Source organism: Lontra canadensis, unplaced genomic scaffold, assembly GCF_010015895.1.
Source record: "Lontra canadensis isolate GAN:19392208 unplaced genomic scaffold, GSC_riverotter_1.0 scaffold7, whole genome shotgun sequence".
Classification (NCBI taxonomy): Eukaryota; Metazoa; Chordata; class Mammalia; order Carnivora; family Mustelidae; genus Lontra; species Lontra canadensis.
Genome location: NW_022631001.1, coordinates 23,196,834 through 23,217,601, shown reverse-complemented (window position 1 = coordinate 23,217,601; position 20,768 = coordinate 23,196,834). Strand labels below are relative to the sequence as shown.

General features: G+C 50.8%; 1 protein-coding gene across 1 annotated transcript in view; it reads left to right on the top strand.

Annotated features, from left to right (window-relative positions):
- DGAT2 (diacylglycerol O-acyltransferase 2) overlaps nucleotides 1-14,692 on the top strand; it is a 34,741-nt gene extending 20,049 nt beyond the window's left edge. The window contains exons 4-9 of the mRNA XM_032853553.1: nucleotides 4,411-4,518; nucleotides 4,947-5,017; nucleotides 11,318-11,522; nucleotides 12,128-12,302; nucleotides 12,701-12,903; nucleotides 14,390-14,692. Coding sequence (XP_032709444.1) covers nucleotides 4,411-4,518; nucleotides 4,947-5,017; nucleotides 11,318-11,522; nucleotides 12,128-12,302; nucleotides 12,701-12,903; nucleotides 14,390-14,544 — 917 coding nt within the window. The 3' untranslated portion in view covers nucleotides 14,545-14,692. The remainder of the gene's footprint in view (nucleotides 1-4,410; nucleotides 4,519-4,946; nucleotides 5,018-11,317; nucleotides 11,523-12,127; nucleotides 12,303-12,700; nucleotides 12,904-14,389) is intronic.
- The last annotated feature ends 6,076 nt before the right edge of the window (nucleotides 14,693-20,768 follow it).

The following is a 20,768-nucleotide window of genomic DNA, read 5'->3' as shown; positions in this document are numbered from 1 at the left end:
AATGGTCAGGAGCTACCTTTTCAGTGCCAAGCCCCTGGCTGATGGGGATGGTCAGGAGCTACCCTTTCAGTGCTGAGCCCCCGTCCTTCCAGGAGGCATGCGGGCCTCTGAGACCACATTTTCAGGGTACTTCCATGCTGTCCCTGCCTGCCTTTTCAGGGCAGGGGGACAGGACAGGGGTGCTGTTTGTCAAGCCTGCACAGGCACCTGATGCGCCTTCCCTTGATTTCTACGTCACAGGTGAGGAAGTGGAAACTTACCGAGCTTCAGTGACTCCCTGAGACTGTGAGACTCCTTGAGTAGCATAGTTGGGATTTGTGTGGAAGCCCAGAGCACTCGCCAGGGAGCCCACCTTATTGGAGAGCTCAGAATCAGTGGACCTGGTCTAAAACAACCAGTTTTCACTTTTAGGCCCAAGGGTAGGTTTTAGGGAGAGGGCCATGAACCCCCCCAAATTAGGTGAAAAATTATGTGAGTATGTGTACCTGTTTCTGGGGTGAGGAGCAATTACCATCCTCACATTCTTAAAGAGATCTCTGGCCTCAATGAGATAAACACTGGTCTGGCTAACCGAGCAAATTAAACTGGTTCCTTTAGAACTCAGACCTCCACCCTGGCCTACATTTGGCTACTTCTTAGGATCCTAGAATAGAGAGCCCGGAGGAGCTGAGCCTTGCCCGGAATGAGAAGAAAGTAGTAGGACCAGGACAAGACCCCATGGACCACAGCCTTCCAGACACCTGTGCAGTCCTCTGCACCTGCTCCCTTGGCCCCCGTATGCACCAAGAAGCTGCCACCATCCCTGTCTTAGCTTGGCTGCCAGAGAGCTGAGCCGCAGCCAGAACCCCAGCCCGTGCAGTCTGCAACAGGGACTGGCCTCAAGGTGTAGGTCAGCAATCGATCAAGTTCGACATGGCCCAGAAACCGGCGCAGCGTCTTCCCCACGCCCTTGTGTAGGTGGGAGCCAAGCCTGCTCCAACGGGCAGGTGTGCAGAGCTGCTGCTAATTATTGCCCTGAGTCGCCCCATCTGCTCCTTCCTGCTCCCACCCAGATCTGCTGGCAGTGGCCCTCCTGGTGTTGCAAAGGCTGCCATGGCCTCACCGGCCTATCTCCAAACAGACAGATGCTACCACTTTTGTGCAGTGGACCCCTCTGGCATCCTGGTAAAGGCTATAAACCTTCCTCAGGGTTTTCAGACGTGTACTAATTACAAAGTACACCGGGCTTTAGAGAAAACCAGTGATACTGAAGTGTAGATATATACGTGCATTTAAGAAGTCAAATTAGGCATAAAGTAACACGTGTGCTTCTTTATTATTACATGAAATAAAAAGATCTAGCGGCGGACGAAATCATTGCTCTAATTCTTAATCATTTCAGTGAATAAATGATTTTCTTTAAAGATTTTATTTATTTATTTGAAACAGAGAGAGAGCGATCACAAGTATGCAGAGAGGCAGGCATAGAGAGAGAGAGGAGAAAGCAGGCTCCCCGCTGAGCGGAGAGCCCGATGCGGGACTCCATCCCAGGACCCTGAGATCATGACCTGAGCCGAAGGCAGAGGCTTAACCCACTGAGCCACCCAGGCTCCCTAAATGATTTTTTTTAAGATCTCTGCTGCAGCTCTAAATGTGGTATGAAAACACCTTTGCTTTCTCCCAGTGGCCCTGTTGACAGGTCGGCTGCCAACACTGCTGTGGTCTGTTACATGGGTAAACAGAAGCAATACTCTATTTCCCTAAGAGGGGTAAAAATTAAGGTGTCATTTTGTTCCCCATCCCAGCGTGTGGGGCTCCAGATGAAACGCTTGGTTGTGTGTTCTGTTCTCTTTCATATCATGTAAACTTCCCAGTGCCCTGTGAGGACACAGAGGCTCCGGGAGGGGCTGCAGCCCGTGAGGGGCAGGGCTGAGGCTTCCTGGCAGAGCCCGTCATGCTGCCTCCCTACCACGGGCTGCCAGACTCACAGGCCTTGGTGACCAGAGTTTTGAATCCCCAGTTTCACCTAGGCGTGGGGAGGTGACACTGGTGAAGGTGGCCCTAGGCCTTCCGTGCAGGGAGCCTGCAGGGTCTTTAAACAGTGGTTGACCCTTCCTGGGGCCTGTAGTGGGGGTGCTGGCTGCAGCCCCGTGGCCCCCGACGGGGAAGCAGGGAGCCCCTCGTTCAGAGGACTGGGATCAGGCTCGGAGAAAGGAGGCCGTTTGGTGGGTTCAGCTCATTTTTTGCTCAATAAACCTTTCTGGGGTCTGGGCACGTGCTGTGAGAGAGGGGCTGTGGGCACAGAGGGTCAAGGGGGGAGCAGGTCACCCAGGCTGTGAAAGTCCAGAACTGGAATACAGGCTCTGGACTCACAGTGGCTTCTTTCCTCCTCCTTCTGGGCTGCCTTAGCACATGCAAGGTAGGGATTCCCACTTTCCCAGAGAGCCCAGATTTCGAGGCAGTGGGGCCTGAGACTCAGCCCTGGTTGTTCCCTGTGCGCCTTAGGAGAACCGGGGTTCTGATGGCAGCTAGATTTCCAGGCTCCTCGAACCCTCACCTGAACGTCATGGTGCACCTGGGGAATCCAGCTTGGATACCTGTGGCCTCTAGGGGGCTGGAATGGGCCTTTCCCCAGTCCTGATAAATGGGGTCAGAGGCAAACTGCTCAACAGTGTGAGTGACTTTATAAGTGGCCTTAACTTAGACATAGCCATTCACCAAACTGCCCCAAGTACTTCCCAGTTGGCCTTTAATGGGGTTTTGTAGGCTGCAGATGCTTCCCTTGAGACCCCCCACTGCCCTGTCTGTGATGTCACACTCCTAAGCTGCTCCTGAAAAGCTGGATGTGCCTGGTCACTCTGTGTTCCTGTCCCTCCCGAGATAGTTGTACTATGTTTAGCTACTTTGGGAGAGGTTAGCTCGGGAGGAGAACAGGACTGTATTATGGACGACAAGGGAGCGCCATTTTCCTGCTTTAAGGCTCAGGGAGAGTCCCTCTGGCCCTCCACCCTCCCTCAGGAAACCAGAGGAGGCTCAGCATAGCAGGAAGATGAGAGAGCATGGGGTCCAGAGCTGGACAACCCCAGAGACCCGTGACCAGCAGGACCCAGCAGACAGCAAGCATTGACTCCCTCCCTGAGCAGTGGGGAAGGTGCTGGGTGGGAGCCACACTCCTACCAATGTGAGCCCCTGCTGCCCTGGCCCTGTGCTGTGTGCCATGAGGCAAAGAAGATGCCCGCCCCCTCCCCTAGAGTGGAGAATTCAGGGGTGAGAGATCTGTGTGGGAGGGCAGTGTGATCCTGGAGAATGTTTCTTGGGGAGATCTGCTCTGAGCTGGACCTGGTATGCTGGGTAAAAATGGGAAGGAGAGAGGCCCTGATGAGGAATTTTGGGGGCTAGCCCTGAGGTAAGCCAGCTTTGGCATAGACTTTCCTTCCTTGCTGCCTCAGGTTTTTCAACATTAGGGCCCCAAGACCCAGAAAGGAGTGACCACACGGAAGCTGGGGTCTTCTGACGGCCTTGCTGGGGTTTTTGCGAGGGGGCCTGATGGGCTGTTCGGTTTGGCCTGGGCCTGCCTGTGGCATTCTTATGTTGGAAGGGGCCAGCCCTCCTCCCAGGGCAGGAAGCTACCTGTTAGGTTCCTCTGGTGGCAGTCTGGGCCTTCTCATTTTTGGTGAACTTCTAAAGCCTGGTGCAGGTTATGGGTTGACTGGTCCAACCCCAGTCTGCCGAGACACCAGGGTGGCTCAGTCAGTTAAACTGAGTGCCTTCTGCTCAGATCATGATCCTAGGGTCCTAGGATTGAGTCCCACATCCTGCTGCTTGCTCAGCAGGGAGCCTGCTTCTCTCTCTGCCTGCTGCTCCCCCTGCTTATGCTCTTTCTCTCTCTCTCCCCCTCTCCCCCACCTCTGACAAATAAAATAAAATCTTTATGAATCCTGGCTCTGCAACTGCTGATTGACCTTGGGCATGTTACCTCCTCCTGGAGCCTCAGTATTCTCATCTCCAAAATGGGATAAAGTCCCCCTACCTCACACTTGAGGGGGTGGCTCAGCCCAAGTCCTGAGATGCAGAGACACTCAGCAGGTCCCTCCCCAAGGCCACAGGAACTGGGGCGGGCCCTGGGGTGGGGAGAACATGCAAGGAGGGGCCAGAAAGAATAAACCTAAGGACGGCTTTCCCAGTGCTACTGCCCACCCCACACAGAGCGCACGAGCTCCTCAAAGCCGGGAATGCCCATCAGAATCGAGGAGCTGAGGTTCTTGTCCCCGTGAGCCTCATCCTCCCCAGACTGCAGCTGTAGGCCTCCCCTGCCCACGGCCGGGGCCGCGCCGGAGCCATGTCCCTTGGTGAGCCTCACCCAGTGGGAGACTGAGCAACCCCCCCCAGGGAGTATAGGGCCTGACCCAAGGCCCTCGGTTTCCCCACCAGGAGTGGCCTGCAGCGCCATCCTCATGTACACATTCTGCACCGACTGCTGGCTCATCGCCGTGCTGTACTTCACCTGGCTGGTGTTTGACTGGAACACGCCCAAGAAAGGTAGGCGCACGACTGCCTTGCCCTTGGAACCCCCCCCCCCCCCGCAATGCAGCTGAAGTTCCCCAGTGTGGGGGCTGCCCCTTTTTACTCAGCACCTGCTCCATGAGAAGTAGGGAGCTAGGCCAGGCTGTGGTTTCTGGGGGGGGGGGGTGGAAAGCTCCTCAGAGAGCACAGTCCTGGTCCTTAGAGGAGCTCAGAGGAGCTCACAGTGCCCTCCCAGGGCCTCACACTCAGTCAAGGGTTTGCCTGCCTGGAGGGGACAAAGGTGGGACAGGACCCAGTGGGAAGCGGTGGGGGGAGAAGATGCTCCGCAGGGGGACAGTCCCCTAATTCAGGGTCCCACACTGACTCCATCTTCTCTGCCTTACCTGAGTGTCCCCTGCCCCTATTCCCACTCCTTCCCAACACTGTGTTTTGTTCCCTGGAAGGTGGCAGGAGGTCACAGTGGGTCCGAAACTGGGCTGTGTGGCGCTACTTTCGAGATTACTTTCCCATCCAGGTAAAGGCTTGTGGGTGTTAACCTGGGAGGGGGGGACAGGCCGGGAATCTGAGTGAGAGCTTTATCTCACCATCTGAGGTTACCCTGTGCAGAGTTCAACCCCGCGACCCCTTCCACTGTGACTGTCTGTTCATGTTCTACCCCTCCTTATGCAGGATTTGAGGTGATGTAGGGTACATTTGGTGTCATGCCAAGTAAAAACCAAAATCAAGACCTGAAGGAAAAGCTGCTAGTGGTTTAGCTGTCAGGGTCAACAGAATTGCAGTAGTTGAGTTTGCTTCCTGGTCGCCGAGGCAAAAAGGGAAACATGATGGTTGTTGGTTTTTCTTTTGGGCAAGGACAAAGCATGCTAGTTTCTTAGGGAAACAAGGCTTGTTCTAGCATTTGGAGCTAAAAGAGGTTTCTGACACTGAGATCCTTAGTGATATAAGGAGCATGTTACAATAGCAGATATTATGCTTACCTGCCTTTCAGTGAATACTAAAGACATAAGTGAAAAGGGCAGCAATTTTACCAAGAGCAGTAGCAAAGTAGTTCCAAGTCCATCTGACCTGAACCATGGATATGACTTCAAGCCGTAGGTGTGAGGGGCTTTTTCTTCCTTCTGAAGCTCTGATAGAATATTGCTTCTCTCAGCCAGCTGCGGGTCGCCCACTGGGGCTCCTGACCAGGGAATTAGGGCCCAGGAAATTAGATGTGCCATGAAAGACAGTGAGACCCTAGTTCTGAAGTGTGCAGGAAGGCTTCTGGAGGACGTGCTCCTAGAACTCCATCTTCAAGATGAGTAGCACTAAAGAGGCATGCAAAAGAGGAACACTGAGGCACCTGAGTTTGAGAAGAAGCCTGTGGTGCGGGGGATGTTGAGGAGGTAGATTGGGGAAGGAGGATTTCCATTTATCCGGAGCCTTCTAGAAACCCACACCTTTCCTCAAGGAGTTCCCGCTAACCCTCTCAGTATCCTGTGAGGTGGGTATTCATTGTATCCCTTTTTCACAGAAGAAAAACTGAAGGTCAGAGAGGAGTAAAGCTGAAGGAGGCTAGTAGTATTTTGAGCTGAAATTCTACTTGCTGCCTTGCCTCCGAATTCTGGATCCTTCCTCCCACAGCATGCTGCCTCCCTATGTAGCATGAGCTGTAGGAAACGAGCTCCGGGACTCTAGCTTCCCTCAGGTTTGGAGGAAGCTCCCAGTATGACCCTGAGTGAAACCCCATCCCTTCCTGCCTGCAGTCTCCCCATTTGAAGCAAGTTTAGACTAAGCTGGTCTCTGGGTTTCCTTCCTGCGGCACCACCGTTGGCTGCTCTGGGACCCCCGTGCTGGTCTTCTAAGGACCTGTCTTCTCTGGGACCAGCATCCAGGTCCTGACAAGATAAGTGGTGGCTTAGTCGGGACTTTTTCTCATCTTTTTATTGACCCCCTTCCAGAGGTCTACAAGCCAGGCTGGCAAGGCAGAGGCCATGTGGGCAGTGCTGGGGGTTTGTGGCTAACTCTGGCAGGATCCCGAAGGTTTTTCCTGCAGGGGAAAGACCTGTCTGGCCAGCTCACCGAGCACCCCAGCACTGGCACACCCTAGCTGCTGAGGGTGACCCAGCAGAAGGGAGTGGGGTCTGAAGAGCCAAGACGGCATGTGTGAGAGGGAATGAGAGCGCGGGGCAGGGTGGTGTATGTTTGCTGCTGTGAGTCAGTGACTGAGACATCCTGGCGTGCTGCCCAGAGGAGGTGGCCGGGTAACCCTACATTCCTCCACTGCTCTCAGTTTTGGGAGGAAGCTCCCTTTGCTCACCACAGCCTGAGCCAGTTTTCCCAGGATCCTTGGGGTCAGGACGCCTGCTCTTCCCTCTCCCTGACCCCATCTCTCTGGCTGCAAGGAATTTAAGGCTGCTATTGCTGGGACAGTGCTACATGATCAGACCTGACCCTGTCATTCTGAAAGTGAGGAGACTCAGTCCCAAAGACAGGCACGGTCTGGTCCAGGTTGCATGGTGAGTCCATTCCAGCATTAGTACTGGAATCCTAGCCCCAGGCTCTTTCCCAATGAATTCCTGCTGCCTGTTTCTCTGGGAGAGATTCCATCCCAGATTTCCTCACTGGATTGAGCCCCACTTCCTGGGTCTCCCTCCATCTGCTTTGTGGTTAGAGAGCTGGGTTGGGTTCCTGCTCTGTTGCTCTATTCTCTGACCAGCGGTTGCTGGGCTCTGTGCTAGGCACAGGGACATGGAGGGTCAGCCCTGGTCCCCCCTCACATAGGCTCACCATCTAGCTAATTCTCCTAGACTTTGTCACTTTCTGCCCAAAGGACCACAGACATGCTTTCTCAAGCTCACGGAGCCTCATTAGCCTTACTTGCAAAATGGAGCTGTTCATACTGTTAAGGAGTAGTAAATTATGGGTGGAGATGAGGGATTGTGGACTCTTTTCTCTCTGCTGGGACCCTTACTTCAGGGATCAGGCCACAATGATCAGAGCAGCCTGCCCCTCTGGAAGATTCCTTGAGTCCAGTAGCCCCACTCACCACCCAAAATGGGACGACCCAATGACCGTTGGTCGGAGCTGGGATAAGCAGGTGCCCTTCCTCACTGACGTCCACATTTCTAAAAGAATCAAAACAAAACCCTGTGTCCCTTTTTGCCCCTCTGTTCCAAGAAGTCAGCTGGGAACTGGAGCCACAGGACACATGTGGGTTGGCCCTGGGAGGGCCCCTGGGTACCAGGAGCCTGGGCCAGCCTGGGCCTGAGGCCAGCCAGGGCCTGGAGCCTTGGCCTGGGCTGCTCTTGCCCACAGGTGAGCTTGGCCAAGCCTCTGATCCTCAGGGCCTCAGGCTACTCTTCTGTGTGGGGAGTATTGGGCCTTGGTGACCTGATGTCCGAGCTGATGCTTTGTGATGTTCTTGGTGGCCTCCTGGCCCTCCCCCTTCTCTCAGCCTCTTGCCAGGGGTTATGTAATGATCTCTAGCTATAACCATCCACCCACCTTTCCCCTACTTCCTCCTTTGTATAGCTCTCTGCTGCCAGAGCCACTCATCGAGCCCTGAGAGCATCCCTCCTCCCAGCACAGGAGGGCTCATGCATTAGCAGCCGCCACCAGGACCACCAGCTCCCTGAAAGAGGAGAGCCAATGCCTGGGTCACCTATCCCTGAGTTACAGGCAGGATTTCTGGAGAGGAGACTAGGAAAGGCTGAGCTTAGAGTGATCTCTCTGTCCATCTGCTTCATTTCCTGCATGGTCCTACTGAAGCCCAGAGAGGAGGGACTGTCCTGAGGTCCCAAAGCAAGTCAGTAGCGGGGCTGGTATTGGAACCAAAGCTATCTGCTTCAGGACCCATGTTTTCATTTCTCTCTTCCTCTGCTGTGTGTCCTGTGGTATGAGCTTAAGCAAATTTCTGCTCCTCTCTGATTCTGAATTTCTTCTGTTTGGTGCCGGGGTAGGACAAACTTATCTGAGTACCTTTCCTGCCCTTGGGAGGCAGGGTGGGAAGAACGACTTGCTGGGAGTGTGTTCCAGACTCATGTTAGCCACGGGGCCTGGCCTGGGCACCTTGTTGGGCTGAGACTTTGCCACGGGAAACAGGGGACATGAGAGCAAGCATGTCAACAGAGACTTCATCAACAGTGCCTTCCTTCTCCCTACAGAATGGACACTCTGTCCAGCCCTGGTGGCAGGGGAGTATGGCTTGAAGACAGTATGTATCAGCCTGCTTTCTTCTGGGGACAGCTCCAAGGGCCATTAATCTGCAGCGTATCCCAAGGCAGCTCACTTAGTCAAAAGTCCCACCAGACAGATGTGTGGGGTGGGGGGGTGGGAGTGAAAAAGACAGCTGTGGGGCACCTGAGTGGCTCATTGGTTGGGCATCCCACTCTTGATTTCGGCTCAGGTCTGACCACAGGGTCATGAGATCGAGTCCCTCATAGGGCTTGGAGCCTACACAAGATTATCTCACTTTCTCTGCCTCTCCCCACCCTGCTCACTTGCACATTCTCTCTTTAAAAAAAGAAAAGAAAAGAAAAGAAAACTACAAAGAAAAGAAAAAGAGCCAGCTGACCTTGCACCAGGTAACATATTTTCATCCCAGTGACTTAGAGAAAAGCCCACTGGGTGACTCCATCTAGAGAGAGAAGAGGATGGGCAGCTCCTTTCTCTAGGCCTTTCTCCACCTTGCAATCAAAGCAACAGCCTAGACCAGGGCTCTCCCGGGGCGTTTTGCACTTGGGACTCCCAGACCCAGCCTTCAGTTCCAGAGCTGTAACAAGGGCACTGTTGGCTGCCTCTACTCTTCCCTTGACACAATCCTACTGTGCGGAAGCCAGCTCCAGGTTCCAGCTTTACTACAAGCTAGCATGGTGGGCACACCTGCTCTTCAGGAGGAGAACCCTCAGAACAATCTCCTTGCCACGCTCATGTAAAGCCAGGCCCGCTTTTAGAACCCCCCTCTCTGCCCACTCCCCAATAATCGTGGCTTACACTGCTGCCGTTTATGTAGTGGGCAGCAAAGCACGAGCTGGGTTTTGAGCAGCTTTAAGGTGCTTGCCAAAGGCAAGGTGGGGGAAGGAGTACCGAGGGCCTGAACAGCAGGGGGTGGAACTCAGGGGGTCTTGCTCCCACATGTCCCTGCAGTCATAGCCCTGGGAATGGTGTCGGCCACCATCTGCTCCATCCCCCCTCTGGCCTCTGTCACCTGAAGCTTCAGATTTCCATTTCCTGGGGCCAGACACCAGCACCCCTCCCCCAAATTGAGCACAAGGTCCTTTCCCTAGCCTGGGGTTCCCAAACTGGGAGTCATGGAAAACCCAGGCTGTTGACATTCCAGCAGTGGCTAGCGGCTCTGCCTCCAGCTGACATGCGTGCAAAGATATGGGCACTTTCCAGCCAGGGAAGGAAGTCGGGGGTGTTATCGACAGCACCCCCTAGAGGCAGGGCAGCCCACAGGACCAAAATGTTCATATGCCTGGCCCCAGGAGTTGTGATTTCTGGAAGTGTGTCAAACAATCAGATATGCAGACGACAATAAGGTATTTGTGGAAGCGTTATTTCTGAAGTGAATTTTGGAAGGTTTTTAAAGATCCATCCGTTGGAGTTTGATTAAAATTCTAGTGCATGCAACATAGCTATGCAACAGGATAATGAAGCCAAGAGAGACGTGGCTGGTGGACTGTGATGGAAAAAATAGTTATGATAGGGTTGGTAGAAAATTATGTAAAAAGGGGTGCCTGGGTGGCTCAGTCAGTTAAGTGTCTGCCTTCAGGTCATGGTCCTGGGGTGCTGGGATTGAGCCTCATGTCAGGCTCCCTGCTCAGTAGGGAGTGTGCTGCTCCCTCTCCCTCCGCTGCTCCCCCTGCTCATGCTTGCTCTATCTCTGTCAAATAAATAAATAAATATTTTTAAAAAAGAAAATCATGTAAAAATGATAGCAACCAATGTGCCCTTAATTTTGTGGTTTTAAAAAAAAAGAGCACATGTATATTTGAGTAACCAAAGAACTCACCACATCAGAGTGGTTTATCAGGATGGAGATAGGACGGGCACTCTGGATTATTTCTTGACTTTTTCCTGTATTTTTAAAAATACTCCTTAATTATTCACTGTTTTTCTAATCAGAAAAGAAGTGATGTTTCTGAACAAAATAAACCTTGCTCTCCAGCGCTCTTAGCACCATCTGCCCCTACCACGTCCCAGGCAATGCTGGGCAGGAGCCTCAGAGTCTAGGGCAACTTTACACTACTCCCACCCCCGCCAAGCCACCAACCCCAGGGCAGGGAGAAAGCCAATCGTTCTTTAGAGCATCCCGGGACAGCTTTGTTGATAGTACCACAGGTCAGCTGCCTGGCTGGCCCCCTGCCCCTGCTAGGGCTGGCACAGACCTGTGGCTTGCCCTTGTCCTTCCTAAATAGAGCACGAGCCGAGCCTGGCTGCCTGGAAGGAAGTTTGCATTCAGACCCGCTGCAGTGTCTCTTCTCTGGCCAAACTAAGGGACATGGACTTTACCTTGACAAAAACTGGACCCCCCTCTTTATCTGAGAGCGGCAGGGGGTAGATGAGGAGAATGAGCCCAGGAGGAGGGTGGGCAGGAGGCTAGCAGGGTGCAGGTGAGAGCACCTGGTGTGTCTGGCTGGAGAGGTGAGGGAATGAGAGGGCAAGTTTCTCACTCCCTTCCCAGGGACTCACAGTCTCAGTGACAGTTGCCACGAGTCTCAGGCGTGCAGAGTTGCATGGGGTGTGCAGCGCACCGGGTCCTTCCCCCATCTTCTGGGCTCATCCCAGCACCCATCTCCCAGCATTTCCTCTGACCTGAGCTTTTTCCCTGCAGCTGGTGAAGACGCACAACTTGCTGACCACCAGGAACTACATCTTCGGGTACCACCCGCACGGCATCATGGGCCTGGGTGCCTTCTGTAACTTCAGCACCGAGGCCACAGAAGTGAGCAAGAAGTTCCCCGGCATAAGGCCCTACCTGGCCACACTGGCCGGCAACTTCCGGATGCCCGTGCTGAGGGAATACCTAATGTCTGGAGGTGAGGGGCCTCCTCTGCTTTCCCCTGCCAGGCTCTGCTGTCCAGACCTGAGCCTCTCCACTGAGTGAGGGGATAGAGGGAGCAGGAGGCCAATACACCATGTCCCAGTGGCTGGTTGTGTGTGGAGAGACATAGAGGGCCCCAGGCATGGTGGACCAGGTCCGAGCAGGGGAGCTGTCCATTCGGTCTTCAGGATTTAGCTTGAATAACAAAGTCCCTAGGAAGCCTTCTCCGCCCCGGTACTGCCCTTTGCACAACCACGTTGCTGCCGGTGGTGCTGTCCTTATCCACCTGCTGTGACCCCTGCCACCCTAACTCCCCAGTATCCCCCAGCACCTTACAGGAGCCTGGCAGAGCTAGGACCTCAAGGAATGTTTGCCCAAATGAACGAGTTCCCTAAGCAACCTCGTATCATTATCCCCATTTTACAGATAAGCAAGTCAAGGTTCAGAGAAAGAAATAGCTCAGGCAGGGCTGTATAACTTCTAGGGGCTGGCACAGGTCTGGAGCCCAAGTCCAGGGCTCGTTCTGTTCATGCCTGGCTATAAGCAGGGGGTAGGGAGTGCACTTGTGGGCAGCCCTGACTCTGTCCTTCTCCCTGCCAGGCATCTGCCCTGTCAACAGGGACACCATAGACTACTTGCTTTCAAAGAACGGGAGTGGCAATGCCATCATCATCGTGGTCGGGGGCGCAGCCGAGTCCCTGAGCTCCATGCCTGGCAAGAATGCGGTCACCCTACGCAATCGCAAGGGCTTTGTAAAACTGGCCCTACGCCACGGGTGAGTGCCCCCTCCACGCACACACACACACATGCATGCGTGCACCAGCATGCACTGCATACACGGCCCTCCAAGGCTTTGTTTGGCCCCAGGAGAGCAACTCCTTGGCTCCTGGAGGCAAGGCCCAGACCCTAGGAAGACCTCGATGAGAGTTTGCTGTCCTGTGGAGGGGGGAGGTGGGAGGCCAGAGCTGCAGACCCAAGTTTGCCCAAGTGCAGCCCGAGTGTCTGAGCCGAGCAGAAATTGAGTCTGTGCGCCCTGAGCCCTTGCAGATGGGTGAAGAGGCCAGGCTTCTGTGTGGGACTGTGTACCCTCAGGCCAACATGTGTTATGCCGCTAAGAGAGCAAGCACAAGGCCCACAGTTAGGGTGTGATGGACCCTGGCTTCTCCCTTCCAGAGCTGACCTTGTTCCCACCTACTCCTTCGGGGAGAATGAAGTCTACAAGCAGGTGATCTTTGAGGAGGGCTCTTGGGGCCGATGGGTCCAGAAGAAGTTCCAGAAGTACATTGGCTTTGCCCCGTGCATCTTCCATGGCCGAGGCCTCTTCTCCTCTGACACATGGGGGCTGGTGCCCTACTCCAAACCCATCACCACCGTTGGTGAGCCCCCCTGCCTGCAGCCCCTGACCTCAGGGCACCCCTTTGCTGCTTTGTGGTGGAGTTAAGATTCACACCCAGGATCTGAGGTCCTCTGATGTCCATGCTGTAAACCTCGTGGATGTGGACCTGTTTGGGCGCTGATGGGAATGGCGAGTGGGGGTGGGGAGTGGGCAGCGGGGAATGAGTTCCATTACCACGAGCCAAGCAGTGCCAGGTGAGAAAACCGGACCCAGCAGTCCGTGTGCGCAGAGCCAGCAAGTCTATGAGGGAAGACCGGAAAGACCAGTCTGTTAAGCAAAGACCAAGAGGGTGTGTGTGGGGAATGTGCAGCATGCTCTGGGGGGTTATAGTGGACCCCAGAAAAGAGGTGACTCTTACACCCTAGCTGAAGAGGAATTACCTAGCAAAAGAGAGGAGGAGAGATTTGTTGGAAGCATGAGCCCGAGTGGACTTCCCACAGCAAAACTGTGTAGATTTTTGAGGAATAGAAAGAAAAACATCAACGTGAATGGAGCATAGGCCTCTGAATAGTATAGCAAGAAAACCGGCTGCAGTTGTCCCTCAGCCATGTTGTTCTGGGTGTGTGTGTGTGTGGTTCACAAGCCAGAGGTCACACACAAGTGTGTAGGCCACCAGGCGTGGACTTTCAGGCTCAAAGTTCACATAGATACTAGTCAGGTGTTTTGCTTTGTATCTTTACAAAGTCTAACTTCTTGCACCTTGGGCCCCAGACCCAAACTCACTGTCTGCTCTCATTACACACAAATCCTATTCCAGGCCTGATCGCTCTGAGGCAGCAGGGACATTTCCACGCGCAGATGTGGCTGGAGAGGGACAGGTCCTGTGGGCCATGTGAAGGGGTTTACGCTTCCTCTTAAGAAAGGAGATCCTTAAGAATGGAATCCTTTAGAAGGCTTGAGGGTTTCGGGGAGGAGAGGTTCACAACTGCACTTTCAAGTGATTCTTGGACTGCTGGATAGCCAGTGGGTTACCAGGGTGAAAATGGAAACCCCCGAAAACACGTGCAGATGCCTCTCTGGCAGCCGTTGGGGACCGAGATGGCGAACTGGAGGGATGGAAGGAAAAGGCGTGAACTGGGGAGAAATTTCCAAAATGTCTTTACCAGTGCTTCGGGGTGAGTTGGGTGTGGAGATGCAGGAAATCGAGCAATGCGTGCGTGGATGAATGTTGCCGCCCCTAGGAGGAAGGATTCCTTGGGACAGGTGAGGGAACTGAGGCTCAGAGAGGCAACGTGACTTGCCCAGAGTGCGGCAAGAACAACGCCATCACTTGCTCCCAGAGCCCTCTCAGGAACTGCCTGTCAAGGGCAGTGGGGACAACCTGAGCTGGAGCACAGTTAGCAGAGTTCCCGGTACGTGGCTGGCACCTGGCACGGGGTCACTGCCGTCAGTGTTGGGCGGGAGGCTCTCAGGGAGGGTGGCCTGAGTGGGCTGACTAACCGGAGGCCTCTGCCCCATCCCCGCAGTGGGTGAGCCCATCACCATCCCCAAGCTGGAGCACCCGACCCAGCAGGACATAGACCTGTACCACACCATGTACATGGAGGCCCTGGTGAACCTCTTCAACAAGCACAAGACCAAGTTCGGCCTCCCGGAGACCGAGGTTCTCGAGGTGAACTGAGCCCACCAGCAGGAGTCAGCTCCTGGGAGAAATCAGCTACAAATCCTTTTCTACCAAGTTCTCGAATGCTTTTTTGTTCTGTAAATTTGGAAGCGTCATGGGTGTCTGTGGGTTATTTAAAAGAAATTATAATAATTTTGTTAAACCATCACAAATGTTAGGTCTTTTTTAAGAAGGAAAAAAATATCTCAAGCTCTTTCACTTCCAGTTTGACCTGCTCTAGGTGGTGGCTAACACATCTGGGCTAACCCTTCTTCCTTTTCCAAAATCACAGAGAAAACTCAGTCCTGGTTGACTGGGAAAGAAGGACAGCCATCTGCAGCTCAGGCCGGTTGGATTATTTGCTTTTTCCCACCTCAGAAGCCACTTGTAATACAAACACCTCTATTCCAAATTACCTACCCCAAACGTAACCGCAGGACTGGTCCCTCTTACCAAGGGGAAGACTTGGAGAGCACAGTTGTCTCCATCTTGAAGAGTGCCATGACGAGCATCTGGAATGTTCCACTTGTGTCCAGCCAGTCTTTTAAATCTGAGGCCTCCAGAGCAAGAATAGGGGGTGACAATGACTCTGTGCCCAAATGCACCATCTCTCTGGGATCATTCAGCCACCGTGTCTGGTTGGAGTGACTGGTCCTCCACAGGGTTCTGACACAAACCCAGAATGACACGGACTTGGCCTGAATCACATAGTTTCCCGTGGCCTCGATTTGTTTAACCCACACCCCCCATTGTGGCTGTGAGGAAAGGGTCCCTCTTCCCGTTCACAGAGGGGCCTGGCCTTCTGAGCAGCAGATTGGCCTTCAGGTCAGGAGGCCCCTGAACCCAAGCCTCGCATATTTGTGCCTTTCTGAGAGGTTAGGGGCCAGAGAAGAAATCCAGCCCCTCCTCTGCATGTTCTGTTTTCTTTCGATGGAGATTATTGTACCATGTCAGACTTTTGTATTTTCCAAAGTGAATAAATAAAAATGAGAGTCCTCTGTGAGTTCTTGCTGGGGCTACAACTGCACCTTGCTACCAACACTTAGGGAAACCCTGGCCCCATCGGGGCTGCCTGCCAAGCTTTCCTCCTTGCTCCTTTGGGCTATGTGACCCTGTGTGGTATCCGTTATCCAGTGCTGTGTGACAGAATCCTCCAGAATGCTGTGGCTCCAAACAACATCGTGTCCACCACACAATCTGAGAGTCTGTAGCTGAGGTGCAGCTTAGCTGAGCCCTCGACTTCAGGGGATCTCTCAAGGCCACAGTCAAGGTATCAAACAGGGCTGCCATCATCGTAAGGCTTGACTGGAGGAGGCTCCACTTCCAAGGTCATTCCTGTGGTGGTTTCTAGGGTTCGCTTCCTCACTGGCTATTGACCAGAGGCCACTCTTAATTGCTTACCACATGGGCCTTTCCGTGGACTAGCTCACGATGTGGCAGCTGTCTTCATCAGAGAGAGTAAGGAGGAGGAGCCAGAAAGAATGTGCAAGGTGGAAGTCACATTATTTTGTAACTTAATCTCAGATGTGATGTCCTATCCCTTCTGCCATATTCTCTCCATTAGCTGCAAGGGACTCCATTCCAACTTTCCTACTGCCTAAGTGCCCACCCTTGCCATTCATTCATCCACTTCAAGGACCACTCCTCTGTGTATCCAGTGTTGGGTGCCTCATTGAGCTGGGACCTCAATGCCTAACTTGGGACTTGAAGGGTGACTGGAAGTTTGGCAGGAAGGAAATGAGAGGCAGAGCCAGAGCAACGAGTACCAAGACAGGGAAGACAGTGCTGCTGGTTTGAAGGAGGACGTGGTGGTAGATAGGTCTGCAATGGGGCTTGGCTTAGAAGAGCAGGAGAGTGGACTTCTCCAGAGTTTCTAGGTGGGCAGGAGAGCAGGAAGCAAGAGGAGGCCCCCTGGAGAGGCTTCAGGCTTCAGGCCCGCAGAACTCGGGCAGAGGACAGATATTTCCTTTAGGGTGGAGGAAAGGCCTGTTTTTTTATGACGGTCTCAGCCCCTTTCCAGCCCCAGTCTGAGGTTAGCCATGATCGTCAGCCTCTGGCTCCAGGCTAAGAACTGGCCCCAGGCAAAGAACTAGGCCTCCTTACAAAGGTAGGCCCTTATTCTCTGCATGGATTTTGTGAAGATTAAACATCTACTGTGCGCTAGGGAACTCCACCATCTCTGAATACCAACAGCAACAATCTGCAGGCCCCCAAATCCCAGAGGGGGACCTCACCTAAGGCAATGTCTAGCAGCAGCCTGCGCAGAGCAGAAGCCTGTCTGCTCTAAGCAATGGGTGGGAGGCTCTAGGTAAATGCTGTGGTCATTTGGGAGTTATTACCTCCGGAGAGGAAACGGGATAGGATCCTCCTTTTCCAGCTGATCATCAGCTTTTGGACTGCGTAGGTGGGGCTGTAGTCTGTCGTCAGTTCCATGATTCTACTTGTGGTTCACAGATATGGCCACTAGAGGGCAGCGGGGCTAGTTCTGAAGCAAAAATCCCACACAGGGCAGGGGGGCGGGGCCGGGGGGGTGGTGGTGGTCTAATCACTGTGTGTTACTTCAGCGCTTCTATCCTGGACTAGAAGCCAGAGAGAGTAAAACTCAGACTCACAGACGCTCAGAGCTAACCAGGAACACTTCTTTTTCCAGGGTCTTAAGGTGGAAAGTTAAGAGATCTTTTTTTCTTTTTTAATATGCTTGCATATATAAGATTTGCTCTAAAACTGCTTTTGCCACATCCCGTAGGTTTTGGTGTCTTGTGTTCTTATTTCATTCATCCTAAAGTTTTTCCTAATTTCTCTTCGGATTTTTCCATTGACCTGTTCGGTTACTTAAGAAAATGTTGCTTAATTGACACATATTTGCTATTATCCCAAATTTTCTTTTGTCGTTTATTTCAAATTTTATTTCAGAGAACATACTTTGTATGATTTCAGTCTCTTTGAATTTATTGAGAATTCTCTTACGACCTAATAGATGGTCTGTCCTAGAGGATGTTCCATGTGCATTTGAGAAAAATGTGCATTCCACTCCTGCTTTTGAAGTATTTTCTAGATAGCAGTATTTTCCAGATGTCTGTTAGGTCAAGTTAGTCCATAGGGTTGTTCAAGTCTCCTGTTTCCTTGTTAATCTTGTTGATCGTCTAGTTTTTCTATTCTTTATCGAAAATGGGGTATTGAAGCCTCCAACTATTGTCATTACATTGTTTATTTTTCCCTTCAATTCTGTAAGTTTTGCTTCCTTTATTTTAGGAGTCTGCTGTTACATATGTCTGTGTCCGTAATTGTTACTTCTTGCCGTTGGAGTCACCTCTTTGTCATCATAAAATAACCTTGGTCTCTAGTAAAAATTTTTGTCTTAAAATCTATTTTATTTATCCTGTGGACATATACCCATCCAGCTGTCTTTTAGTTACTATTTACATGAAACATCTTCTTCCATCCTTTTCCTTTCAGACCTGTTTGTGTCTTTGAATATGAAGTATATCTTTTGTAGGCAGAATAGCGTTGAATCTTTTTTCCTTTCGTCCATACTTCTACTTTCCGCCTTTCTCATTGGAGTGTTAACTCTATTTACATTTAATAGAATTGCTGATAAAGTAGGATTTACATGTGCCATTTTGCCATATTTCTTTCTTGTTCCTCTCTCCCTCCACTCCTCCCTTCTTTTCTGTTAAATGTCTATTAAAAACTGTTTTAATTCTCTTGTTGAGTCTTTTACCCTATGTTTTGTTCTGTATTTTTTCCCCACAAAATACTAGTTTTGTTTGAAAGAACGAGTGACAAATATAGCTATCAGATTTGAGTGTTAGGCAATTTCTTAAAAATGAACAAAGTAAGCCACCCACTTCAAGAAACCTGACAGTATTTGCTCCCAATTGTAAAATCTAATATTTGAGGAATAATATAATTCTATAAAGCTTGTATCTGCCATGATATTTGACAGATTCCTAATACTTAAGAAACTTCTCCTGAGACTGGCAGTATTTTTGTACTAAATAATTACATGTGTCAAATTTCAGTTGCTCTATGTTTTTAAGTTATTATCTTAGTGGTTACCCTGGAGATTAAAATTCACATCTTAATTTAAAACATTCTCATTCAGATTAATAAAAACTTAATTTCTTCATCTTTTGGCTGGCTGGCCTGAGGGGCGAAAGGGGCAGGCCATACCCACGAATGTTGTGGCAGATTGAATAGTGGCCTACAACGTATGTGTATGCATCTTAACCCCTGCAATTGGTGAAGGAATGTGACTTTATTTGGAAAAAGGGCTTTGGCAGATATAATTAGGTCAAGGATCTCAAAATGAGATAATCTTAGATTATGTAGGTGGGCTGTAAATGCAATGACAAGTGTCGTCTAGGAGAAAGACACAGGGAAACGGGAGAAGACCATGGAGAAGGCAGCCCAGGCACATCACAGCCACCAGCAGCCAGAAGAGGTGAGGAAGGATTCTCCCCTAGAGTCTTTGAGGGAGCAAAGACTTCCCGACACCCTGATTTTGGATTTCTGGCACACAGAACTGGGACAGAATGAATTTTTGTTTTCAGTCAGCTCGTTTATGGCTTAATCTAATACAAACAGTGACCTTCAATATATTTCTATCACCTAATGGAGGAATTGTATCCGTGGATGCAGAGTCTGGTCTTCTCATCAAAAAAATATTGAACAACATGGGTTTGAACTGCCCATGTCCATTTACACATGGACTGTTTTTGATAAATGCGATATAGTGCTGGAAATATATTTTCTCTTCTGATTTTCTTTTCTCTAGCTTACTTTATTGTAAGTACACAATCTATAATACAAATAACATACAAAATATTGTTAATCAACTGTTTTTGTCATTGGTAAGGCTTCCGGTCAAGAGAAGGCTATTAGCAGCTAAGTTTGGGGGGAGTTATACTAGAATTTTTGATTTTATGTCCGGGGATCAGCATCCCTAACACCCATGTTTAAAAGTCAACTGTATTTCACTTTTCTTTAAACGGGGCAGGCTGCAGTTTTGGAAGGCACTTTTTCCTGATACTTCTGAGAGGTGGAAGAAATTCCCCTGTAATGGTAATGAATATGATTGCTAGGAGAAACATAGGAAATCTTTACATCCCTTGGCTTCACCCATAATTTTTATAACCAATCTCTCTCCCATACGTATTGCAAACTTCTTTTGTTCACAATCTTGTTTCTCTTTCCTTGTAAACTCTTTTTCAAGATATTTTTCACCACTTCCTGCTTAGGGAGTTTTGCTTTGTGTATCTTCATCTAACATTTGTGTCATGCAGACACGCAATTTTATCTCCTACATTTTTTGCATAACATTGAATTCCACTGGCACACATTTAGAAAGTTCCTTTTCTCAAGGCTAAAATAGCAACAATTTATGAGATTTCTAATTACTTTTGATGAAAACTAATATGAAATATTTTTCCTCTAAACACAGAGGTATATTGTTAATGTGTAGGATATAAAAACACATACTGAAAATAAAAATGACTTAACCATACAAATAAAATTTGGGGCCTCAGGCTGACTCAGTCAGTAGAGCATGTGACTCTTGATCTCCGGGTCATGAGTTCAAGCTCTGCATTGGGCGTAGAGCTTGCTTTAAAAAAAAAATGCTATAATACTGTTTCACTAAAGGCCGTAAAATGTAGGGTAGATAACATTGGAGTAAGACTGCTTCCCAGTCCCAGCCTTATACAGAAGGAGGGTGCTGAAGGTTTCAACCTTCCAATCAGGGTTAGTTTCCCTGGCAACCAGCCCCCGTCCTTAAGTTATCTGGGGCTTTCCAAATGTCACCTCATTAACATAAACTCAGATGTAGTTGAAAGTGACTTGTTATGGAAACAAAAGATACTCATTTCCCTCCCTGAAGCTTTCAGGAACTGAGGACAAAAGGAAATAAAATGAAGACGTCCATATGCTACCTCCTGCTCTCTCTCTCTCAAATCTTAAAAAATAAACAAACAAAAATGCCTCTAGGGGCGCCTGGGTGGCTCAGTGGGTTAAAGCCTCTGCCTTCGGCTCAGGTCATGATCCCAGTGTCCTGGGATCGAGCCCCACATCGGGCTCTCTGCTCCATGGGAAGCCTGCTTCCTCCTCTCTCTCTCTGCCTGCCTCTCTCTGCCTGCTTGTGATCTCTGTCTGTCAAATGAATAAATAAAATCTTTAAAAAAAAATGCCTCTATGGCTCTTATTTGTGTGTGTGTGTGTGTGTGTGTGTTCCAAAATTCATTGTT